General features: G+C 45.3%; 2 protein-coding genes across 4 annotated transcripts; one reads left to right on the forward strand and one right to left on the reverse strand.

Annotated features, from left to right (window-relative positions):
* Nucleotides 1-1,993: 1,993 nt before the first annotated feature.
* On the reverse strand, nucleotides 1,994-5,651 carry fibcd1a (fibrinogen C domain containing 1a). The gene is made up of 9 exons (XM_029511066.1): nucleotides 5,570-5,651; nucleotides 4,219-4,297; nucleotides 3,782-3,897; nucleotides 3,326-3,692; nucleotides 3,086-3,200; nucleotides 2,841-2,977; nucleotides 2,607-2,703; nucleotides 2,326-2,505; nucleotides 1,994-2,256 (listed from the first exon to the last, which is right to left on the reverse strand). Exons 2-9 carry the CDS (start codon nucleotides 4,294-4,296, stop codon nucleotides 1,994-1,996), a joined length of 1,353 nt encoding a protein of 450 aa, XP_029366926.1. The 5' UTR covers nucleotide 4,297; nucleotides 5,570-5,651.
* A 664-nt stretch (nucleotides 5,652-6,315) lies between these two features.
* Nucleotides 6,316-21,314, forward strand: LOC115049232 (regulator of G-protein signaling 3-like). 3 transcript variants are annotated; one of them, XM_029511279.1, is made up of 27 exons: nucleotides 6,316-6,448; nucleotides 6,655-6,808; nucleotides 6,877-7,108; nucleotides 7,179-7,386; nucleotides 7,503-7,553; nucleotides 7,720-7,778; nucleotides 7,899-7,993; nucleotides 8,085-8,153; nucleotides 8,280-8,340; nucleotides 9,338-9,464; nucleotides 9,940-10,079; nucleotides 12,163-12,244; nucleotides 12,397-12,502; nucleotides 12,709-12,805; nucleotides 14,469-14,711; nucleotides 14,855-14,885; nucleotides 14,965-15,212; nucleotides 15,307-15,390; nucleotides 16,284-16,395; nucleotides 16,612-16,781; nucleotides 16,883-17,480; nucleotides 19,257-19,480; nucleotides 19,593-19,639; nucleotides 19,710-19,808; nucleotides 20,082-20,143; nucleotides 20,263-20,429; nucleotides 20,499-21,314. In XM_029511279.1, exons 2-27 carry the CDS (start codon nucleotides 6,663-6,665, stop codon nucleotides 20,661-20,663), a joined length of 3,723 nt encoding a protein of 1,240 aa, XP_029367139.1. In that variant the 5' UTR covers nucleotides 6,316-6,448; nucleotides 6,655-6,662; the 3' UTR covers nucleotides 20,664-21,314. The 3 variants fall into 3 exon arrangements, with proteins under 3 accessions (XP_029367139.1, XP_029367142.1, XP_029367140.1); XM_029511282.1 differs by having other exon boundaries at nucleotides 9,943-10,079; XM_029511280.1 differs by having other exon boundaries at nucleotides 6,317-6,448; nucleotides 6,631-6,808.
* Nucleotides 21,315-21,434: the final 120 nt, after the last annotated feature.

Genomic DNA, 21,434 nt, shown 5'->3' on the forward strand with positions numbered 1-21,434 from the left:
AATGCCTATCTCACTCTCTCTCTCTCTCTCTCTCTCTCTCCCACTCTCAACCCAACCGGTCGAGACAGATGGCCGCCCCCCCTGAGCCTGGTTCTGCTCGAGGTTTCTGTCTCTTAAAGGAAGTTTTTCCTTGCCACTGTTGTCAAGTGCTTGCTCATCGGGGGATCTGTTGGGTCTCTTTAAATAATTTATAAAGACTTTGGTCTAGACCTGCTCTATATGTAAAGTGCCTTGATGTAACTTTGTTATGATTTGGCGTTATACAAATAAATCTGATTTGATTTGATTTGATTTGATCTGATCTGATCTGATCTGACCCGACATGGTCTGATCTGCTCTGGTCTAGTCTGAGCTGATCTGATCTGATCTGACCTGACCTAAAGAGGGATTTGTAGTGATTTGTTGTCTCCAGCAGTCTGGACATTTCAGAAGAGAACAGGGAGTCTTATGATCCAACGGGAAGTTCAACATCAGAACCAGAATGACTTCATTAATCCACCAGGAGAGGTACAGAATCCTGATGTGAACTGATCTGAGCACAAAAACAACCACACGTGATTAAAAATTTGATTTCCTTTGATGATTTTTACTACATTTAATAGTTGATGTCATGATTAATAATTTAATTTTGTTCTGTAAAGTAAACATCGAAGCACTTTGTTGTTGATGTGACTTTAAATAATGTTCCAGTATCAGGCGAAAACTTGCGTGCTGATTCTGTCTCTGAATGAAGCTCACTGTCATTGTCAGTAATGCTCAATGTGAATAAAGCCTTCTCATCTGCATCAAAAACTATGTCAACTGGACTAAAGTTTAAGTCTGAGGTCAGTGGTCAGGTCTGGTTAACCCTGTCAGTCCGAGGACTGGAACTGGATCATATAAACATGAAGGTTAATGTGTCATGTTTGATTTTCATAAAAAAACACTACTGATTCAAATGACGATCTAAGGTTTTTAAATCCAGAACCAAAGTAGTCCTTGTGACCATGAGGTCCCTGTAAGCCTTACGGGGACAGTGTAAGGCATCCCCTTTAAAGCTGGTGGCCACTCATGTGGCTCCGCAGTGGATAGGAAGTGCTAGTTCTGGCCCAGTTTGAGTACCAGCCTAATGTTTGTTCCATGGCTGCTGGTCTGGTTCGACCACAACTTTTTACCAACCTGCACCAAATATTGCCAAACTGTTCAGTACAGAAACGAGTCTGGGTCATGGTCAGATCTGTATTAACAGGCCCGTAGAAGTCCAGCAACCGCATCAATACCAACTATAGGAATTATCCCAACAATTACTGTGTTTACATGGTCTTTAGTATCCCGGTTTTGAGTCTTATCTTGTCTTTGAGCATAACCGAGATATGTTAACATGGAACACAGAGAAACCTGGGTATTCATATCTCTGTATACATGATGAATACCAGTAACCCGTTTTCTGATCACTGCATCCCATCTGCACAGGCGGATGCTACGTCTTATAAGTCTTTTGTTTACAGTTGCCACTCAAGAGCAATTGTAAAATAAAATAAAAATGAGACCTCTGTGGCTTCTAGCGGGCTTCATCTTGTTAAATACCCTTGCTGCCATGTTGTTTGTATATCTGGTGTGTCACTTTGGCGCCTTTGCAGACGGTGCTCAGCCATCAGAAACCAGGAAACGGCGTATACACGCTCCAGTATACCGGCTTCTATCGGAGTACTTCAAGTGGCAAAGCTGGGAAAAGAGCATAACCTGGTTTCTGAATTCAGGATACAGTGTTTACATGCACAAGCACAAAAACGGGATACTAAAGACCATGTAAACACAGTAATTGACTACAGGCAAAGAGGTCACAACCAAGACCAGGACTACTGCTATTGGTCCAGACCAACTGTTAGAACTGACAGTGTTAATGGTGGCGTCAAAGGTGAAGAATCAGATAAGGTCGCATTTAAGTGAAAACGTCAGGCCAGTGTTTGCAGATCAGAGAATCTGGGGTCCACTTTATTTCAAAGATGGTGGTTTAGGATCCAGGTCTGGTGCTGGGTCGTATTTTCATTTCAATGAACCTAAGCGAGTACTGCCAGCCAGTCCAGCTGGACCACTCCACGCCATCAGCATAGGAGGCATGGCCTCCTCTCAGGTATTGCCCGTTCAGGTTGGAGGTGTGGCAATTCCGGTACCACCACGCCCCCTGGTAATATGCTGCACAGTTGTTCTCTGACTGGTCCTGGTCCCGGTCTTTTGTTGTGAATCGCATCCCAGAATGTTTCAGGAGGGAGTCGCCTGGGAAACAGTCAGAGGCAGTCAGGCACAGCGGCATTGTTGGGACTAGGAACACAAAATCCAGCTTACCTGCTGTCCCAGAGTACTGGTCCACATTCAACGGGTAACCATCCTCCTCAGGGTTCACTGAGTCCCGACCCACAGAGAAGTCTCCATAATGAGCAAATGCTGTAGCATTGTCAAAGTCTGCCATGTCGATACGCAACTCAAAACCACCAAACCTGGTCAGAGAGAAGATCCTCTGGAGACCTGAGAGACAGACAGGTAGGAGGAGAGGGAGAGAGACAGTTAATAGGTGTGTATTAGTGTTTGTGTGTGTGTGTGCGTGTGTGTGTGTGTGTGTGTCAGACCCAGCCAGTGTTCTCCTCTTGTTGTTCCAAATCCATCCCGATAGGCCTCCCAGCCTCTGAAGAAATTCACTGAACCATCCTCCCTCCTCTGGATCACCTGACCACACAAAGACACCGGATCAACTGGACACCCACCTGTCAGCTAACTACGCTATTTACAAGTGTAACCATCGTCACACTCTGCAGTGTGTGTGCCTGTGTGTGAGTGTGTGTTTTTTTATATGTGTGTCTTACCGTCCAACCTCCTCCATCAGTCGTCATATCACAATAAACCATGAATCCATTCAGGTCGTGAGTTGGAAACACAGAATAAACTCCGTCCTGTAAGATGCCGGACGCCATGACATCACTACAGTCCCTGGGTTTCACCACTGGGGATGAGAGGCACAGACAGACAGACAGAGAGAGAGAGAGAGTGTCATAGACAGATGTTGTGGTGTTAATGCTGTTATTGTGCTGTTCTTGTGTTGGGGTATTACCTCTGTAGTCAGTGTCTCTCATCCTGTGTCTCTCTGTCTCCCTCTGGAGGCTGAACAGAGACTCACTGAAACCTGCAGCCAACTTCAACACACTGGAGTGAGTGTCAGACAGCACCTGAACACAGTCAGACAACCCATCTGTATCTACAAAACCAGTCCACACAGACAGACAAATGACCTGCAGTGACAGGAGCTTGTGTGACGCTGTCCGGAACAACACCTGGTGATTCATGGACACACCTGGATGATCCGACTCTGTTCGCTCTGCAGGCCATCCAGTCGTTGGTCCAGGACACCTTGACCTCTTTTCAGCTGCTCCGCCTCCAGCCTCAGGTTGTGGGCGTGGCCCAATAATACCTTCAGCTCCTCGGCCAGCTTCTGGACCAACCCCCTCTCCTCCCAGTCCTCTTCATTGTGATTGGTCAGCGCTTGCATCAGAGAGCTCTGCAGAGTCTCCCACTGGAGGAAGTTGTCACTGTAGTCAGGACAGTTTGGATCCAGGAAGATACTGATTGGTTCTCCAGCTGTCCACTGGGACACTGTCACCAGGGCACCAGACTCTTTGGGATTGGTGGAGATCACAGGTGAAGACACTGAGATACCATCCCTGTCAGCAAAGACAGACAGGTGAGACAGACAGACAGAAAGATCGAGAGAGGGACACAGAGGTAGAGACAGACAGACAGGTGTGCTTACCTGTTGATGAAAGGCAGAGGATAATGGTTAATGTACAGGATGGAGACTGTTGCTGTGGTGATAGCTGCTATGATGATTGATAAGATGACAGACCAAAACAGGAAGGTGCAGCATTTCTGAAAACACACAAAGATACACAAACAGGATGTGAAAGACCAACACTGGAGAACCCAGGAGAACATAGCACAGAGAAGAACAGAGAACAGAGAACATGTATCCTCCATCTTTAATCTGTCGGGGAAGCAGCTGCCGATCTGACACTTTGATGAGGATTAGAGTCGCACAGTCTCTCTGTCTCTGAGTGTGCAGACAAACCACTGGCTTCAGTCACACAACCTTCTTGTCTGAGGGCGATGCAGTCCTCATGACATCAGAGTGGGTGTGGTCTTGTAGCTAAGCTAACAGGTGTGAGCTGAGTGCTTCCTGTCAGGGTTTACCTTGTTTTTTCTTGGTTGTTTGCTGTCAAGCTCTGAGCTGCTGTTGTTCATGATGGTCCACCTGTCATTCAGCATCATCCTGAAAACAACCACAGAGTCCGTCACCACTGCTCCTGTGTTTCCATGGCAACATGCAGGTCCTTCTGATTGAAGAACCCTATCGACAACCCATGTAACGTTTAAGGAATCCATGAATGTTCTTAAGGACCACTAGAACTCCAAACCTTACTCATAGAAGGTCTCCAGAAACCCCACCAAGGACCCAGATCTATCTGAAGGTCCATCTAAACGTCTAGAAAGAACCTAAGCAGCTCTCTCTCTAAAAAAAAAACAAAAAAACAAAAAAAAAAAACTCCTGAAACCTAGGGACTGCCCAGAAACCCCTTAAGAATTTTTAGAAACCTTTTAAAGAGTTTCCTAGAACCCTCTGAAGAAACCTATTCATTCTTTCATCTTTGTGGGTTGCGACACAGAAAGGCCCCAGGCCAGGAACTCACAGAAGATCTTCAAGCAAGACGGCAGTCCAAAACAGCTCCTCTGTGTCACCTTGAACTGAAATCTAGGATGCTCCTGTTGAGGTATCACCATATTGATGGGGGATCCAGCTTTAAAGTTGATGCACAAAAAACCTTGTAGATTGAAAACAAATTCTCAAAAAACTCCTTGGGAATGTCCAGAAAATGTCCTAGCTGACTTCCAGTTCCCCCTCAATGAGCCCAAGAGTCAAACATGGACCTTTTGAACCTTCAACATCTCCTTTCTGTACAGAAACTCCTGTTGTTCCGGGTGAAACGGAGCATGAATGATGGTAGAAAACACCTCGACCTGATGGATCAGACCAGCTGGCACTCCGGCTCTCTGAGGTTCTCAATGTCTGTTTGTGTCAGTGTCACTTTAATCTGACAGAGATTAAACACTGAACATATGTGATGGTTCAGCCTCTCTAACACTGAATATCACATTTGCCAGTGGAGGTCGATGTTCAAACAATCTGAACATGAATGACTTCAAGGTGAATTATTTCATCAGCTGATACACAGAAGATGTTGACGTCTCATTTGGACAGTCAAGAGACTGTTGGATTTGGACTCACTTATTGACCTAAATAATTTGTACAAACACTTTTTGTCCATCCTTCTACAGTGAGAGTTTTTATTCCATCTAACTTGTGTTTTAGGTGTCTTTTTTAGACTTAGCTCTAACTGTGAAAAAATCTAAGTTTTTCTTTTTCCATTGTTATTTTGTTCCATTACTGTCGTCATCCAGCAGCTGAAATAATTTAATTTTTCCAGTTTTTCTGCCCCAGATTGAGACACAGACACTTATCATCAATAATTAACAGTGAAATTACCTGAATATATTCAGGCTCCAGATGACCTCTGATGATGATGATGCAAGAATCAAAAATGAAAATGTTGTGTTTCAAATCTTAATGATACATCCAGATTCCCTGAAAGAGAGAGAGAAAAACCATCTGCAGCGGATGAGAGACACCAAGTCCCACTGAGACAGAGAGAGAGCGAGAGGACAGGTGTTAATCTGATCAGATTTAGTTCAGTCTGTCACTCTGAGCACAGCTACACAATTACAACAAGTTCATCTACACACTGAGCACAGCTACACAAACATGCAGGACAGTGGCCCTCCAGGACTGGTGTTGGACACCTCTTATCTACACACTGACAACATGGTCGTCAACATGTTAACAGCCTGTTCACGTAGAGGCTGACAACACATCCCCCATTCACCCCCTGCTCTCTTAATGACAAACATAGGGACTGAGAACAGGAAGTGACCTGAAAACAAAACTCATCTTGACAACACAGGAAATACCACAGTGCTTTCCACAGTAAAAGCTTCTGTATGGGACTGGAACTCCAACAGTGAGGCAGCGTACAGAAGGGAGATGAGCAGCTCCTTATCCAAAAGACTGTTAGCACTTCACTTTTGTAATATCTCAAACGTTAACTCGTTCCTGAAAAGAATAACAGTTTTGTACTCTAACATGAGCTTTTGTTTTTGCAGTTCACACAGGAAACAGCATGTTCATTAGTTTGAACTTGATAATGTGAAAATTTGCTGCTGGTTTGAATTTTTTCTGCAGTGGAAAACACTGAAGAAACAAAGTTAGAAGGGACGACAGGAAGAGAGCCAATTAAACTGGGAGCCTGAGCTGGCCAGAGTCACAACAACAGTGACAGAAAACAGTTTCTCCTTGCAGCAGGAACAGGTTGGTGTTTGTTGGCTGTTTTTTTTTTTTGGAGCATGTTTCAACAACAAAAAACTGGGTTGGCATCAGCGTCCTAACAAGAATCCAACCCTTGGTTTGTGTGTGTGTGTGCGTTAATCTGTTAATCCTCCTCGTTAGCTTCAATCAGTGTAATGAGCTACATCGTTTCCCTCCTGTCTCAGATCATTCTTTGGGTTTTAACTCAGATTTTCTCATGGAGGAGAAGCTAGGGAGGAAGAGGAGGAGGAAGAGGAACTGCACAGAGGAGGAACTGAGGAAGACAGGAGGAGGCTGGAAGGAGAATAGGAATCCAGGGACCCGACAGACCAGAACACAGAACAAGAGGAGAGAAGAGCGACGGTGAGAAGACACAGATTGATCATTAATCACTGTTCAAAAACTGACGACTCACAGTTTTGTCTCTGCAGGATTCATGTGACGGAAACCAGAACCAGGATCAAAGTGAGAGATCAGTCAGAACCTAGAGCAAGATCTGGGTTCAGATCAGGAGCTGAAATCCAGTCCAGCAGACCTGAAGTCAAAGAGGCCGTGATCAGGAAGACCAGAATCCACACCTCAGACCAACATAATTCAGAGCTCATGAAGACCCAAATGGACCACGGCCCAACCCAGACCAGAACCACAGAGGTCTCATCTGAGGTTTGTTAGGGTGCTGACAGACACTGTGATCTGCATCCTAGACCACACATTGATCCATATTTTTCTTCAGGCCAGGTCCAGGTCTACAATGGACCCACATCCAGGTTTCTACTCAGCCCAGCCTGCAGATATCAGGAGGAGGAGGTCTAAAAGAGTCCTCAATCCAGAGTCCCTGACTGGAAAGGGGAAGGAACTCAGAACCAGGTCTAGTCCTGTGGCTAGGAGGACTGACACCAGGAAAAAGAGGAAGATCCACCCATCTTTGTTCCGAGGGAGAGGTTCAATCAATCAAACAATCCGCCAACAGATTTAATTAGCATTATCAGTTATTTAATTGGAATGAACACGTTTATAATTGATCACTCAATAAACTCTCTCTCTTGCGCTCTTATAGGTCAGCTGTGGCTGTCAATCACTCCAGAAGTGGGATGGCTTATCATTCACAGTAAGCTCTGCAGCTACTAATCACAGGAGAGCTATAACACATCACATAATCAATCCACCAACAATGATCAGTATAATAGGATAGAATCAATGGGAATCAGCAGATCAGTAATCAGACATTCCTTTTCCCTATGTCTCCTCCTGCCTTGAATCTTCACTGTCTTCAGTCCACGGGGCTCGTGGACTGATGGGAAAATGTCAAAGGTCATGTGATTCATATGTCAAGGTAAACAGAGTGATGATGGTTTGTGAGGGATGATTCCTTGTGAGGGTGAATGGCTAAGAATGAACAAGTCAATGGTGAATCCCCTCATGGATGTTGAAACAGGTTTGTGTGTGTTTGCAGGCATCAGTGACCTCTGACCTTGATCACATGGTCATAGTGAAGACACCAACAGTCTTGAATAACAAGGACCCACAATACAACTACACTTGTGCACTGTGAGACGCAGAAACACACAAGGATACACACAGATACGCATATATGATACAAGTCTATCTGTGTGTCTCTAGCTCTGTGTGTGTGTTGCAGGTGTGTTGGTGATGACCTCCTCCATCACAGGTTGTTGGTATCAGTGTTGAGACGGCGGACTGACAGGAGGTCAGTGATTTACTGTGATTGAGGTTTGTCTCACCTGTCTGCCTGTCTGTCTCTCTCTTTCTCATTTTCTGTTTTGCTGTCTTTCTACCAGTCTTGCCTGTCTCACCTGTCTCTCTGTCTTCGCAGGGGCAGTCAGCTGATCGGCAGTATGAGCTTTGGAATTGGATCTGTTTTCTCCTCCATGAAGGTTGGTGCTGGTGATGAATTGGAGGAAATTTACCTTTCCATGTTTATTGTTATTGACAACAAAGATCTACACCCAAAAAAGTCCTCATCAACAGCCAACATTTGGGCCTGAATGAAAAGTTTCTCTCGCTCTTCAAAGTGGAAAAATAATGATTGACCTTGGAATGTTGCAGCGGAAAAAGAAACGAACTTTCACACGGGGGGGTGGGGGCGGGGGTCAGGTAATTTTGAGGCTATCACAACACAAAACGGATAAATGTGACACAGACCACAAAAATGGTGACAGGACTTAATGTTACTTCATTAAAATTTAAACTTTAAGCTTGGCGTATTTCATTAGCATTAGCATTTTATTAGGGCGATGGGGACAGGTGGGGGCTCCATCCAAAGTGGAGGATGACAGAAAATGTTTGAAAATCATCCATCCTCCTGGACTGAACTCTCTGGATCAAATTGAAGAAATCCTCCTGATCTTCTGGAACTGATCCAGTCACATCCTCCCGATCAGGAAGGGGGCACCTCTGGTCCTCCATCCTATCAGACTGCAGACAAACAGAGAAGTTTGGTGAATGAAAACCTTCATGACCATGGTGACTCTGGCCGTTCTCCCAACCTGTCCAGGGTTAGGATTAGAATGTGTCAGGGTTTGAGTTTCTGTCAGGGATTTAGTTATGTTTGTGTTGGTCACTTCCTGTTTTATTTTGAAAGTCTTGTCTCCCCTTTGTGTTATCTATTTACTTCCTGTTCTTGTTCTGTTTCCCTCCTGTTGATTGCCCACTATAATGTGGTTCACCTGTGTCTTGTTAAGTTCACTGTGTATTTAAATCCTGGTTTCTGTTTAGTCCTTGTCAGGTCCTTGTTGTCATCTGCGTTGCAATAATTGTTTAAATAGTTTAAATAGTATCTTGGACTTCAATTGGCTGGAAAGATGTTTAATTTTCCTTCGATGTGACTCAATCATGTTTATCACTGCAAAGCTAAAGCTGTATGTGTTGCAGCTTGTTGCTGGTTGGTTTTACTTGCTGGGGGAGGAACTTGGATGCTGTAAATACCTGCAAGTGACATCGCAGCGAATCAGAAGCCAAAGGATGCCAGAGAGGGAGGGGCCAGAGTCAATGCGAACAGGTCTTCACAGTACATTTACACACACAAAATACACATCTAAAGTACACAAAGTGTGCACATGAGGCCAACAGGCGGTTGAGATAAAGATTAAAGATGACTCCGGTCTGGTCTTTCTCTTTTTCACTCTCTCGCTCACTGCGGGGGTCCACACAGTTACCATGCTGATGAGAAGCTGTCTGGTAACCATGTAACCCTCACAATGCCCCACCCCCCCATATGCACGAGATCTGACATTTGCTCAACCCCCCTTAATGAGAGAGAGAGAGAGAGAGAGAGAGAGAGAGAGAGAGATCCTATCCTATCCTATCTGTAGTTCACAGTGGTGTCTGTGATACTCTAGGATCTGGAGACCTGGTTTACCTTTGTGGTTCTGGACTAGTCTGACCTGAGGACAGGATGTTTTGGAGGAATGTGGTCTGGTCTTGGGACAATGCAGCAAGTGATGATGATGATGATGGTGGTTATTTACTTGCAGCAGACCTCAGGACGACTCCCGACCCAGCTCTGGACTCAAACCCAAATACAGGGTCCACAGCCCCCCTGTCCACCTGGAACACCTGGACCACTTCCACCACCAGCCCAACTGACACTGACTGCAGGTCACAGAGACCCACAGTGAGTCCAGATCCACATCACAGGGCACAGAGTCTTACAAACACACAAGGCTGGACCTGGCTGAGGACCTGGTCTTGGTCCAGGTCCTGGTATGTGATTCTTTTTTTTTTTTTTTCCAAGACAACAAATATTCACATAATGAATTATAGAGAAAAGCGGCTTCACATACAGACACACACTGTTCTTTTTGGTCCATGGAACCTTAAACCTCATTAATTGGACCTGAACCTGGAGACCAGGATCGGACCCTCAAACTGGTCTCTAGGTCTGGATCAGGTGGTCCTCAGGAGGGCAAGACTGCATGTAGTTCTGGGTTAGTGTGAATCCAGCATGTGTAATGTTCTGGTTTGAGAAGTCCAGCTCTGCATACAAACATGATGACCTCACACATGATGGGGCAGCCAGGTCCAGGTCTACGGACCAGGTCCAGGTCTATGGACCAGGTCCAGGTCTGTAGACTAGTCCTGATGATTAACACTGTGTGTGTGTGTGTGTGTGTGTGTGTGTGTGTGTGTGTGTAGGAAGTGTGTGTGTGTGTAGGAAGTGTGTGTCTTATCACACGGATACATGCAGTGTTTTTCTGAGTGTGTGTGTGTTTCCTGCTATTCTTCTGTCTGTTGGTTCCCACAGACACACACATACACACACACAGCATCCAGATGAGTCTGAAAGCTCATAGATTCATTAGTTCATCTGGACCAGCTGGACCTGGGTTAGACCTTGTCCCTTTTCTGTTAATCCAGATTTGTTCTTGTGATATCCTGAGTCTTGGCCTGGAATCAGACCTGGTTATGGTCTTTGAGTCTGGATCTGGTCTTGAACCAGCATTAGGAAAGATATTTGGACTTGTAAACTGGTAAGCGTCAAACTTTGTATCTGCTCCTGGTCCTGGAGGAGGATCAAATGGCCGGACGGATCCACAGGATTTGAACCTTATCCGGAGTCATGCACACAATCCACCGACTGTGTCGAGTCTGTATCGGACAGAACTTGCCTCAGGTGTGTGTGTATCTGTTGTGTTCAGCTCCAAGTTTGTGTTGTCGTGTTGAGATAGCTTTGTTAATGTGGTGACAACATGTTAACGAAGCTGTCTCTGTTTTTGTTCAGGTCCGAGTTGGTTTTGTCATGGTTCTGGTTTGGATCAGTTCACCTTCAGTTAGCTTGACTTGCAGGTTAGGTTTGCGTGTGAGCAGGTGATAGACTTCAGTGAATGTCCAATCTGAACAGTTAGCGTTTATCCTGTCAAATCAGACGGACTAAAAAGGACTGACCGGGACCAGGGCACTGAGCAGGGTTTGTGTTTGAATGTCAGGACAGATCCTGCAGTGCAACATAAATAGTCGGAGTCCTGTTCAAACACCAGAGGCTGTCTGAGTCCCTGCAGGAGTTAAATATCATCCTGTCAGTCTGTTCTCAGGAACATTTAACTTCCTTTGTGGAGAGAAAACTCTCAGGACTCATGTCTGTGACTGTTTATAGCGGCATGGAAACAGCTTGGAGACCAGGACCCAGACAGACCTCCAGTCTGGAACTGACACAAAAATCCTGACTGTGTCAACAGAAAACTAAAGACCGGCACGCAGAGTTCTGAAACCTGTATGAGTACACAGCGTAAAACCTGTAAAGGCCAACAACAACACCTATGTGAAACCATCACTTATTGATCAAGTGTGTTGTTTAGCTGATTTGTTCTCTGTGGGTCTGGCTGATGTCCAGGTCAGCCCCCCCAAGAAGACCTGAATGAGCTGATGAGCTTGATCAACAGGAACATGAGTGTCGGCAGCTGGCTGTCATCTGCTCTGTTTGCTATATGAAATGAGCTGATTGGTCTATTTACTGTTGCTACAGCTAGCATTAGCAGCTGTATATTTTCCTGTCATAACATGAGAACAGCTGTTAGAGGGCTAACTTCTGTATTTGGAAAGGAAAGATGCTGGCAGGTAGCAGCGTAAATTTGACTGAGACTGCTGACTAGGCAACTGCAAATGCTAACATTAGCTACAGTTTGCTAGCAATAGCAAAAGTTACACAGAGCTCCTTTAATGTGATCAGGAACCTCAGAATGATATTAACTGTTTTCCAGGTGAACATCAAACGAGGAAAAGATGGATTTGGATTCACAATCAGCTGCGACTGTCCTGTCAGAGTCCAGGCTGTTGACCCAGGTAAGACACTGAGTCAGTGTGGGCATCTGATCTGGGTCTGCTAGGTCAGGTCCATGTGATGTTAGTGTGGGGACATGTAGCCTAGACTTTCTCCAACTGGCTACATATGTCACAGTTCGGTGTGATTGGCTGTCTGTATGCTCTTTTTGCAGGTGGCCCGGCTCATCGGTCAGGACTCCGCCAAGGAGACTCAGTCTTGCAGTTTAACGGACTTCCTGTAGAAACTTGGAAGTGTGTTGACTTGGCCCATGCCATCAGGTAACCCTGCCCACTTGCACTCTACTTGCATTTACTAACATTAGAAATGAGGTTTATTTGAGTTTACTTTGAATTTTTATCAGAGCAGTTCTCAGTCTCAGGCATTCCTGAGTTTCTACAGAGAAAGTTTCATTTTTCACTTTGTTTCTACTTTAACTCTGTCTTTCTCCATGTATGTCTGTTCATCTGTCTTTCTGTCTATTCAGGAGCTGTCCATCTCAGATTGACTTGGTGGTGTGGAGAAGTTCAGCGGAGCTCAGATCAGGATGTGAAGCTTTGCCCCGCCCACAAGCACACACCATAGTGAGTGTCATTCACCGAACAAACACACACATTCATTGAACACAATTGTGTGCCAACATTTCACAAGGGCAATAAAAATTAAGTAAATAAAAAAAGTGCTGAGTGCTGAAGTGCCTTTGTGTCCATTGCATGTTGACCTATTGCACTAGTTTTTAACATTGTTTTAACATTGTTTGGTTAAAAAGTTTAATAGAGGCTGGAACAAATGATAATTTGAGGCGATTTGTTTTTCACTCTGGCATTCAGAATCTTCTTCCAGCCTTTTGGGACTATAGTATTACAGATTGATGTCTGACAGTCTCTGATTGACCTTCACTTGCTGTGTGTGATTAGTGGTGTTGATATTCATGTCCTTCAGCTTCTCCAAAAGCTGGTGGGGTTGCCCAGAAATGTCAGATGAGGCAGTAAGATCCAGTCAGTGGATTTGGGCTAGAAGAAGTACTAGTAGGGGAGCTCTTAAGATAGTCAGACTCTAGGGAGAAGCAGAGGAAGAAACCCAGGAAGGGGCCGTGTATTTAAGTGGAGGGTGTGGCCTGTTTGAGCCTCTCTGACACCATAGTTAGTCCAGGTGAGTTGGCCTGTGTTGGTGTGTTGGGTTTGTTTGAGTATAGGACTGTTCAGGTGAGTTTAGTTGTTGAATCTACTAGTGTAGCTTGTCCTCCACCTCCTGCACTCTCTATACTTTCATGTCCCCTACCTGAACCAGGGTCTGTATCCCCACCCCGCTTTCACTGGTGCAGTTGGAGAGAGGTCAGAGTAGTTGACAGTGGTGCTGTTTGAGATAGTGTCTTTGTGTGAGAAGTGGTGATGGCTGGCATTAGGAGGTGACTCTGGGATGCCAGTGTTCACTGTCTACCCTCCTGGAGATGTTGTGGGCCTAACTAGACGAAATACCGGTGAAAGGAGGTTCCCACCTGATGACCCAAAAGACATGAGAGCTATCACTGCTCACTGGCCTAGTTGGATATTATCTGTAGGGAACATAGAGCAGGGCGAAAGTTTGAAGGTAATCACTGAGTCTGGTCCATTTTGTTTTATTGTCACACAAGTTTCTTGTGTTTTTTCTAAATTCTGTCGTAATTTCATTATAAAAAGAACTAATTAGAATATTTAGTGATATTTTTTTTTCACAGCAGCAGCTGCAGACCTGGATTTACTGATAGATAAGACAGTTCAAGTTTATACTTTTGACATATTTTTAAGCCAATAAAATCATGGAAGTGTATTTGTAATTGCTAATTAGCGAGGGAATCATCTGATGTTTGAAAAAATAAAGACAAATGTAAGTAACTCAGTTTATTTGATCGCAACCTCCATTCAATGTCAAACTGCAACGCGGTCATCACAGGATTGTATGATTTAGCACCTGATATTGACAGATAACCATCATGATCCGGTCTGAAACCGGATCTTTTAAAATCACATTGATGTGAAAACTGTTACTTTCATAGCGGTTCTCCCCTTGTTACTGACCTTGATTTTTAAACTGCACTACCTTGCTGTGACTACAGTTTGTACTTTTGCTTTGGTTCTCAGACGGTTTCCTGTTCCGTTGAAATCTGGCTCTGCTTCATGTCATTGACTGGTTTGGGCAAGTGAGCTCATCAGATGGACACCAAGGCTAAATGTGTTCATGCTAAGCTATCATTCTGTTTCCTACCAGCCAGCAGGCAGGAAGTTGTTGCCTCTGCCCACCACCAGTAAGCATGGCCGCAAACGGAGCCAGGTGGTCCAGTCCACGCTGGGAGTTTTGGGTTCTCTTTGGAAGGACAGGAAGTTGGACCAGGAAGAGCAGGAGGAGGCGGAGGAGTACCGCCCCCACACCACCACGCTCAAGGGAACCCATGTGACATCATCAAATGGACACAATTACATCATCCTGTCACCTGTCCATCCAGGAGGACAGGTGAGTCTCACGAGGCTCAGAACATCATGCAGTTTACCTGAAGGAGAAGATATTATTTTTATTATTTGAACATAAAGGAGAACCTTTCTGATTAACCCAGAGCTGAGCTTTCACTCTGTTCTCATTTGTTCTGTGTGTTCCAGGTTGGCTATCAGGACAGGAACAGAGCGATAGGTAAGCTCTGCCAGCATGTTGGCCATTGGTCTGATCATTGATCTGTATATTGATTGTTTGGCCTGCCATTGATCACCAGGTCATCTGTACAAAACTCGCCCTGAAAGAGGTCAGAACTTCCTCCATGACCCTCGACCAGGGTCACCACGGCAACCATTTACCAGCCTGCCCCTGCCCCCCACTTCTTCTGCTCACTCTGTAGGTGCGCCTGGTAACTATGGCAACTACCAGAACTGCACCATTGTCCAGTCACACCTCCCCTGCTCCACCTATGGACCCTACCTCACAATGGCACCTAAAACCCTCATCTTCCCAGTCTTCGTCCAGGTCAGAACCAGAACTTTTATCAGGACCCACAACTGTTCCAAAAATGCTTGTGGGTATTGTTGTTGTTTACACACTCCTGTTGTGTTGTTTTTAGCCTTTGGATCTGTGCAGCCCAGACAGAACCTTGCTGATGTCAGAGGAAATGGTTTTGCACCAGGCCGACTCACTGCCTGCAAAGGTAACGGTCCTGGATCCGTACTACAGATATATTGTTAATACTGCTCCTGCTGACGGCCCCACCAGGAGCACCACCAAACCTCATAGACCAGGACCCACAAACAATACTCTCACAAATCCAGACCCCCATAGACCAGATCCTAACAGACCACATCCTCACAAACTGCATCCCCACAGTCCAGGAGTCTACCATGAAACTGGCTTTGGAGTTATCGAGGTAAGTTCAGGTTAAATCCTGTGTTTTAGGTTTCTGGGTTTCTGGGTTTTCGGTCCTACGAAGCTGGATCTCTTCTTATCAGGACATATCACTGCGCTAACTGATGCTGAATGGCTAACAAGCTCCAGAGCAGTTTATGTTGGAACCTGAGATCACTGAGTCTAAACGCCCGGCCCTCTGACCAATCAAGACTCTGAGAAAGTGACATCACAGTCCGAGGATGACCCCACAGAGCTCTGAGTGGACTGTCAGAGGATCCTCAGAAGAACATCAGTCTTCAGAGACCAACAAAACCAGTTTGGTCCCTCAGAGGAGTTTCTATATGAGACATACAGACTGAGATCCATCTGAGAGCTTTTGGAGCTGTCACAGAGACACAGACCTACAAACAATTTAGAGTCACCAATGAACCTAAACACGAGACCCCAGGCTGGGAACCCAACCAGGACCTTCTTGTTGTGGGGCTACAGCACTGACCACTGTGCTGCTGTGCTGCCTTAATCAAGTTGTATTTCATAATATGGATCTTGCTGAGATCAAACAGGTCAGAGGTCAGACTCCTATTATGTGTGTCAAACATACACACTCATCAGCTGTACCTGAAGTAGACATGGTTTCATTAGCACGTCATATTTTCTGGTCCTGAGTGTGTGTGTGTGTGTGTGTGTGCATTTCAGGTGACTGTGTTAATCTACAGTGACCTGCTGCTGTTGACCAGAGAGGATGAAGCTGGACGCTACAACGTCCTCCAGAGTCCATTATTCCTGAACACACTGCAGCTCAGAGAGGGTACCAGTGCTGTGTTGTTTATGACCTTTGTGTTGTTGTTAATGTTGTGGTGTTTGTTCCTGCAGTTGCTGTCGTTTATATGTTTGTGATGTGTTGTGTTAATGTTGTTTTGGTCAGTGTGTTGAAGCTTCTCATCTAGGGTAGGGTTAACTTGTGTTGTTTTATTGCTTTTTATGACATGCTGCGTTGTTGTTGACATGTTGCTGCTGTGTTCAGTGTCGTCGGAGCCGCTCTTCATCTACTTCCTGCAGACCTCTGAGACGTGTTCCCGCTTTGTCTTCAGTCTCAAGTCTTTCACTATCGAGCAAAAGGTCAGAGTTTGTCTGTGTCTCCATGACAACATCCGACAGCAGCTGGTCACTGTGGAGACGGCTCACAGCCACCAGGTAGGGTCATTCACTCTGAAGTTCCTTGATGTTACTTTAAAATAGATTTGTTTTGATATGTGTATAGAAGTCAGCATATTAACCTGTTAACCCCCCCCCAGGTCTCTGCCCTCCCCTCACACTTTGACCTTCTCTCTCTTCCTCAGTCCACCCCCCTCAATCGTCCATCCTCCCCCTTCTACTCCCTCTGTGATGTCCTCAGACCTCCATCACCTTCTCCTTACTCCCCTTGCTCTCTCCTCACCTCCTCTCCTCCTTCCCCCGTATACTCTCTTTCTCTGCCCCCCCACTCTTCTTCCCCACCTTCAACCAGGACTCTCGCTGGTCCACCTCAGGTTGTTGGTCCACCTGCCCCTCCCTCCACCTCCACCATGAGGAATCTGGTCAGGAGGGAGAGAAGGAGAGCAGAAGAGGAGGTGGTGGTGGAGGAGGAGGAGGGGAAGGAGGGGGAGGAGAGGGGGGGAAGCAGGAGGAGGGAGGAAGAGGCAGCAGTGGAGGTGGAGGAACGGCAACAGGGGGAGGGAGAGAGCGCCTCAGAAACATCAGAGATTCTCGGAGGTGTATGGGGGCGGGGCCTCCTGCTTAACCACCATCATTTTAACATGAAGGAGCAAGATGAGGAGAGTGACAAAGATGAGGAAGAAGAGGAAGAGAAGGGAGGAAATGCTGAGGAATTCTCCCCCACCTTCAGACCAGCAGGTGACTGATTTATGTTTGTAGTTAGTTTTATGTTTGAAATCACTTCTATGTTTGAACTAGCATTGTGCCGATACAGAAATTTTAAAGTCAATATCAAACTCAGGAAATGATCTGATACTGGATACCATCCAGCTTCTACCACTTTTCCGTTTCCAGGTCGCAGGGGTGCTGGACCCTGGACAAGTCACCAGTCCATTAGAAGGCCAACACACAAAGACAAACGAAGACAAACAACCATTCACACTCGCATTCAGACCCACAGACAATTTAGAATCACCAGTTAACCTAAACATGATGTCTTTGGCCGGTGGGAGGAAACTCTCACAGACACGGGGAGAACATGCAAACTCTGCACGGAAAGACCTCAGGCCGGGAACTGAACCGCAACCTTCTTATTGTGGGGGTGACAGCGCTAATCACTGCGCTGCCATGCTGCCCCAGATACTTCATACCATTTTAGAAATTGATTAAAAAAAAACAAACAAACAAAACCTAACCCTTATTAGCATGACCACTGCAAAAATAACAATTTCAATTTTAACATTGTAACAATTTTTACTAACAGGACCAAAAGACGCTGGCTGACTAAAAACATACAATCATATTTGAACTCAGTGCAAACAACCCAAAAATAACAATATGGTAATAATATTTTAAGGTATGTTTCTGTGTGGGCAGCATGGCAGGACAGTGCTTTACTCTGTTGCCCCACAGCAAGGAGGTCCTGGTTGGGTTCCTGGCCTGGGGCCTCCAAAAGCATCATGTTTGGGTTAACTGATGACTCTAAATTGTCTGTAGGTCTGTCTGTCTCTGTGATGAACTGGAGACCTGTCCAGGGTGACCCTGCCCCTCACCCAGAGTGAGCTGGGATTGGCTCCAGAACCCCCTGTGACACGGAAACAGTTAAGAGGTAGTCTATGGATAGATGATGTTTCTTTGTAATTGCAGGTTGGCTTTTCTCTGCTTCAGTCTGGAACTTTAAGAGAAAAATTAACAATTAACAACAGTTTGTCAATAACAAACTTGAACATAAACTTATTAAATTAACATTGGCTATTAGCGTTGTATATGAACATGGCTGATAACGCCTCTAGCCAGTAGCTAAAAGTTGCTAACTGCAGCTAATGGCTAATAATAAAATTGGTTGATAAATAAAGTTTTATTTATATAGCGCCAAATCATGATGATGCCTTGATGTAGCAAAGTTACATCAAGGCACCTTACATATAGAGCAGGTCTAGATTATTTAAAGAGACCCAGCAGATCCCCCCCACGAGCAGGAAAAACTTCTTTTAAGAGGCAGAAACCTAGGGCAGAACTGGGTTTGGGTTCTAAAACCTAACCAGGTCTGCCTCGACTGGTTGGGTTGAGAGGGGGAGAGAGACTTGGGGGGGGGGTGGGAAATGTTGGGTAGAGTAGGGAGAGAATGAGAGAAGGAGGAGGGGATATTCAATGCAGGTGGAGCAGGTGTTGTGGCTCCCAACTGCCAAGCTGAGGGCCAGATAAGACGTGGCCATGGTGCTCAACGTGGTCTTCCAATCTTTCAAATCAGCTGTTACGTTCTTCCAAAGTTTCAGGAAAAATAGATCTCAGAGTTTTTTGAGGTTGTAGTTTTATTCAAAGGACAGCAAGTACTTGAACAAACAGCATGAGTGGTTCGGACCCCAGGGACAGACCCAGGAGTGATGCCATTGCTTCTACTGTTTTGATTTCTGTCTAGCTGGTTAATTAAATAATTTATTTCTTGCCTTTTTTTGTGGGGGGGCTGTTGTTCAGTTCTGCGTCGTTCGCTCTCTGAGGGTTCTCTGCTGCAGGAACCTCGATCGCCTCGCTTCTTGTCCGACAGCAGCATCCACCAAATCCTCCGTTCCACCACCCTTGACCCTGATCCCTGCTCAGACCAGAATACCCAGCCCCCGTCCCTCCACACTCTGAGGAAACAGTTGGCCAGAGAGGGAGGAACTCTGCAGCACATGCTACTGCTGCTCAATGGCCCCAAGGTAAGGACCCGTAACAGAACAGACTAAAACAGACCAAGGATCAGTACAGACAGTATAATGGAACTTCATGGAGGCTGATAGAACCCCTCAGTCTGTTATTCTGTTCTTTCAGGACTCTGAGTTCAGCAACCTTCAGCTGATGAAAAAGACAAAGAGTCTGTATGTAAACAAACATTTGTTGTTGTATTTTACTTCCTGTCTCTCTGAATTGTTGTATTCTATTCCTCAGAGCTGCTGATGTGCGGAGTCGACTGTCGTTTCTAAGGCAACAAAGTATCAGCACCCGTTTCCATGGTAACCATTTGAAGAGAACTCTGAGGAACAACAGGTAGGTACATGCCCTCATTGGCAGTTGTAGTTGAGAGAACCCTGGACCTAAACCTGACTCTAAAACCAGGTCTCACCTCATTAGTTCTGTTTCTAATGTATCCACTTTGAGAAGCCGGTTGTGCAGGCTTACTGAAGCCACCTGGTTCCAACTGAGTCCATCTGGTCCTGTCGGGCTACTGCAGGATCCTAATGGTTTAGGTTTGTACCTTGAGGGTCCAACAGGTACTTATTGGTTTCTGCTGGTTCCAGATGCAACTATATTGTTTTTCAGATCATCTCTTGGGGAAGTGTTGAGGTGTGCAGAAAGTTTGGAAGCTCTTCTGACTAATCAGTGTAAGATCCTCCTGTTTTTGTTTGTGTCTGACCAATAGTCAGTGGGGTGCGGAGCCTTAATGATGACGATGTATTCCAAATATCTGAAAAAGTCTCCTTGCTGTCTTGTCATTGGTCAGATGGACTGGCAGTGTTCCGTCACTTCCTGAGATCAGAATTCAGTGAAGAGAACCTAGACTTCTGGTTAGCCGTGGAGAAATTCAAGAGGACACGCCCCCTCAGCAAGATGGCCACCAGAGCTGCAAAAATCTATGATGAGTTCATTTCTACCAATGCTGTGAGACAGGTACCTGTCTGTCTGACCTGTGATTGTTCCATTGAATGGTCATGTGTCATGAAGTCCCTGTGTTTCCAGATCAACGTTGACGCATCTGTCAGAGAATCAACCAATCAGAGCCTTCGTCTTGGTGTTACACCCACGTCCTTCCAGCTTGCCCAGGATCAAATTTTTGCACTGATGGAGACTGACAGTTTCCCACGATTCCTTCGCTCCCACCTCTTCACCCAGGTGGCCAATTGACACACACTGAGAGCATCATTGTTGGCCAACCAGAGCTTAGATTGGTCTGTGCCTTTCAGCCAATCACAACTGAGGAAGAGGAGGCAGGCTGACGATCAGGCTGACCAGAGCCACAGATAGGCTAGCTGTTGGCTTCTTTCACAAAAAACAAACAAACAACTAGTAACATACACCATTTGTGAATGAAGGACATCTGTCAAAACCTCATTCTTCAGATGTTTGTTTGGGTCTAACTTCAATGCAATGCGGGATTAATTCAGGTTCAGGTCTTTTAACCTGAAGATGATTTTTCTGAACAGACATTTTGCCTCCAGCTACATTACCAGGTCAAACACAGAAGTCCCATCATCCCATAATGCTAAGTTAAAAATGAAAGATTACTGCTAGACATTAGCATGTTAGCATTGTCATTGTAGGCATATTATCCACACAGAACAGCTGTTCTAACTCATGGGCCTTCTGAATTTTTTATGTGAACATTAACTTTAAAATGCAGAGGATACTTTTTGAGAATAAGATGAGTGTTAGCTTTTCATATTTCATTTTTAGAGTAGAAGTTAGAGATTTAGATGTGTAATAGACTGAACCTGTTTGGTAACCTGAAACAGTCAGATAGAAACAATAAAATAAATTGTATATCTGCTGAACCTGCTTCTTCTTCTTCTCAAGTATTATTTCTTTAATTACAAATGGAGGGTCAGCTGGGAGAGAGCTGAAATCAGACTTGTTCTCAGGTTGTGTTACTTTGTGTTAGATTGACAAAGCTATAAG

This window comes from Echeneis naucrates, chromosome 9 (assembly GCF_900963305.1).
Source record: "Echeneis naucrates chromosome 9, fEcheNa1.1, whole genome shotgun sequence".
NCBI classification, from domain to species: Eukaryota; Metazoa; Chordata; class Actinopteri; order Carangiformes; family Echeneidae; genus Echeneis; species Echeneis naucrates.

Excerpts from the sequence above, each read along its gene's own strand:
- fibcd1a (XM_029511066.1), bottom strand. The coding sequence starts at position 4,296 with ATGATGCTGAATGACAGGTGGACCATCATGAACAACAGCAGCTCAGAG. Across the intron at positions 3,693-3,781 it reads CCTCTGCCTTTCATCAACAG|GGATGGTATCTCAGTGTCTT; the intron begins GTAAGCACACCT and ends CTTTGCTGACAG. Across the intron at positions 2,506-2,606 it reads AAGAGGAGAACACTGGCTGG|GTCTCCAGAGGATCTTCTCT; the intron begins GTCTGACACACA and ends TCTGTCTCTCAG.
- LOC115049232 (XM_029511279.1), top strand. The coding sequence starts at position 6,663 with ATGGAGGAGAAGCTAGGGAGGAAGAGGAGGAGGAAGAGGAACTGCACA. Across the intron at positions 7,109-7,178 it reads CCACAGAGGTCTCATCTGAG|GCCAGGTCCAGGTCTACAAT; the intron begins GTTTGTTAGGGT and ends ATTTTTCTTCAG. Across the intron at positions 12,245-12,396 it reads AGTCCAGGCTGTTGACCCAG|GTGGCCCGGCTCATCGGTCA; the intron begins GTAAGACACTGA and ends CTCTTTTTGCAG.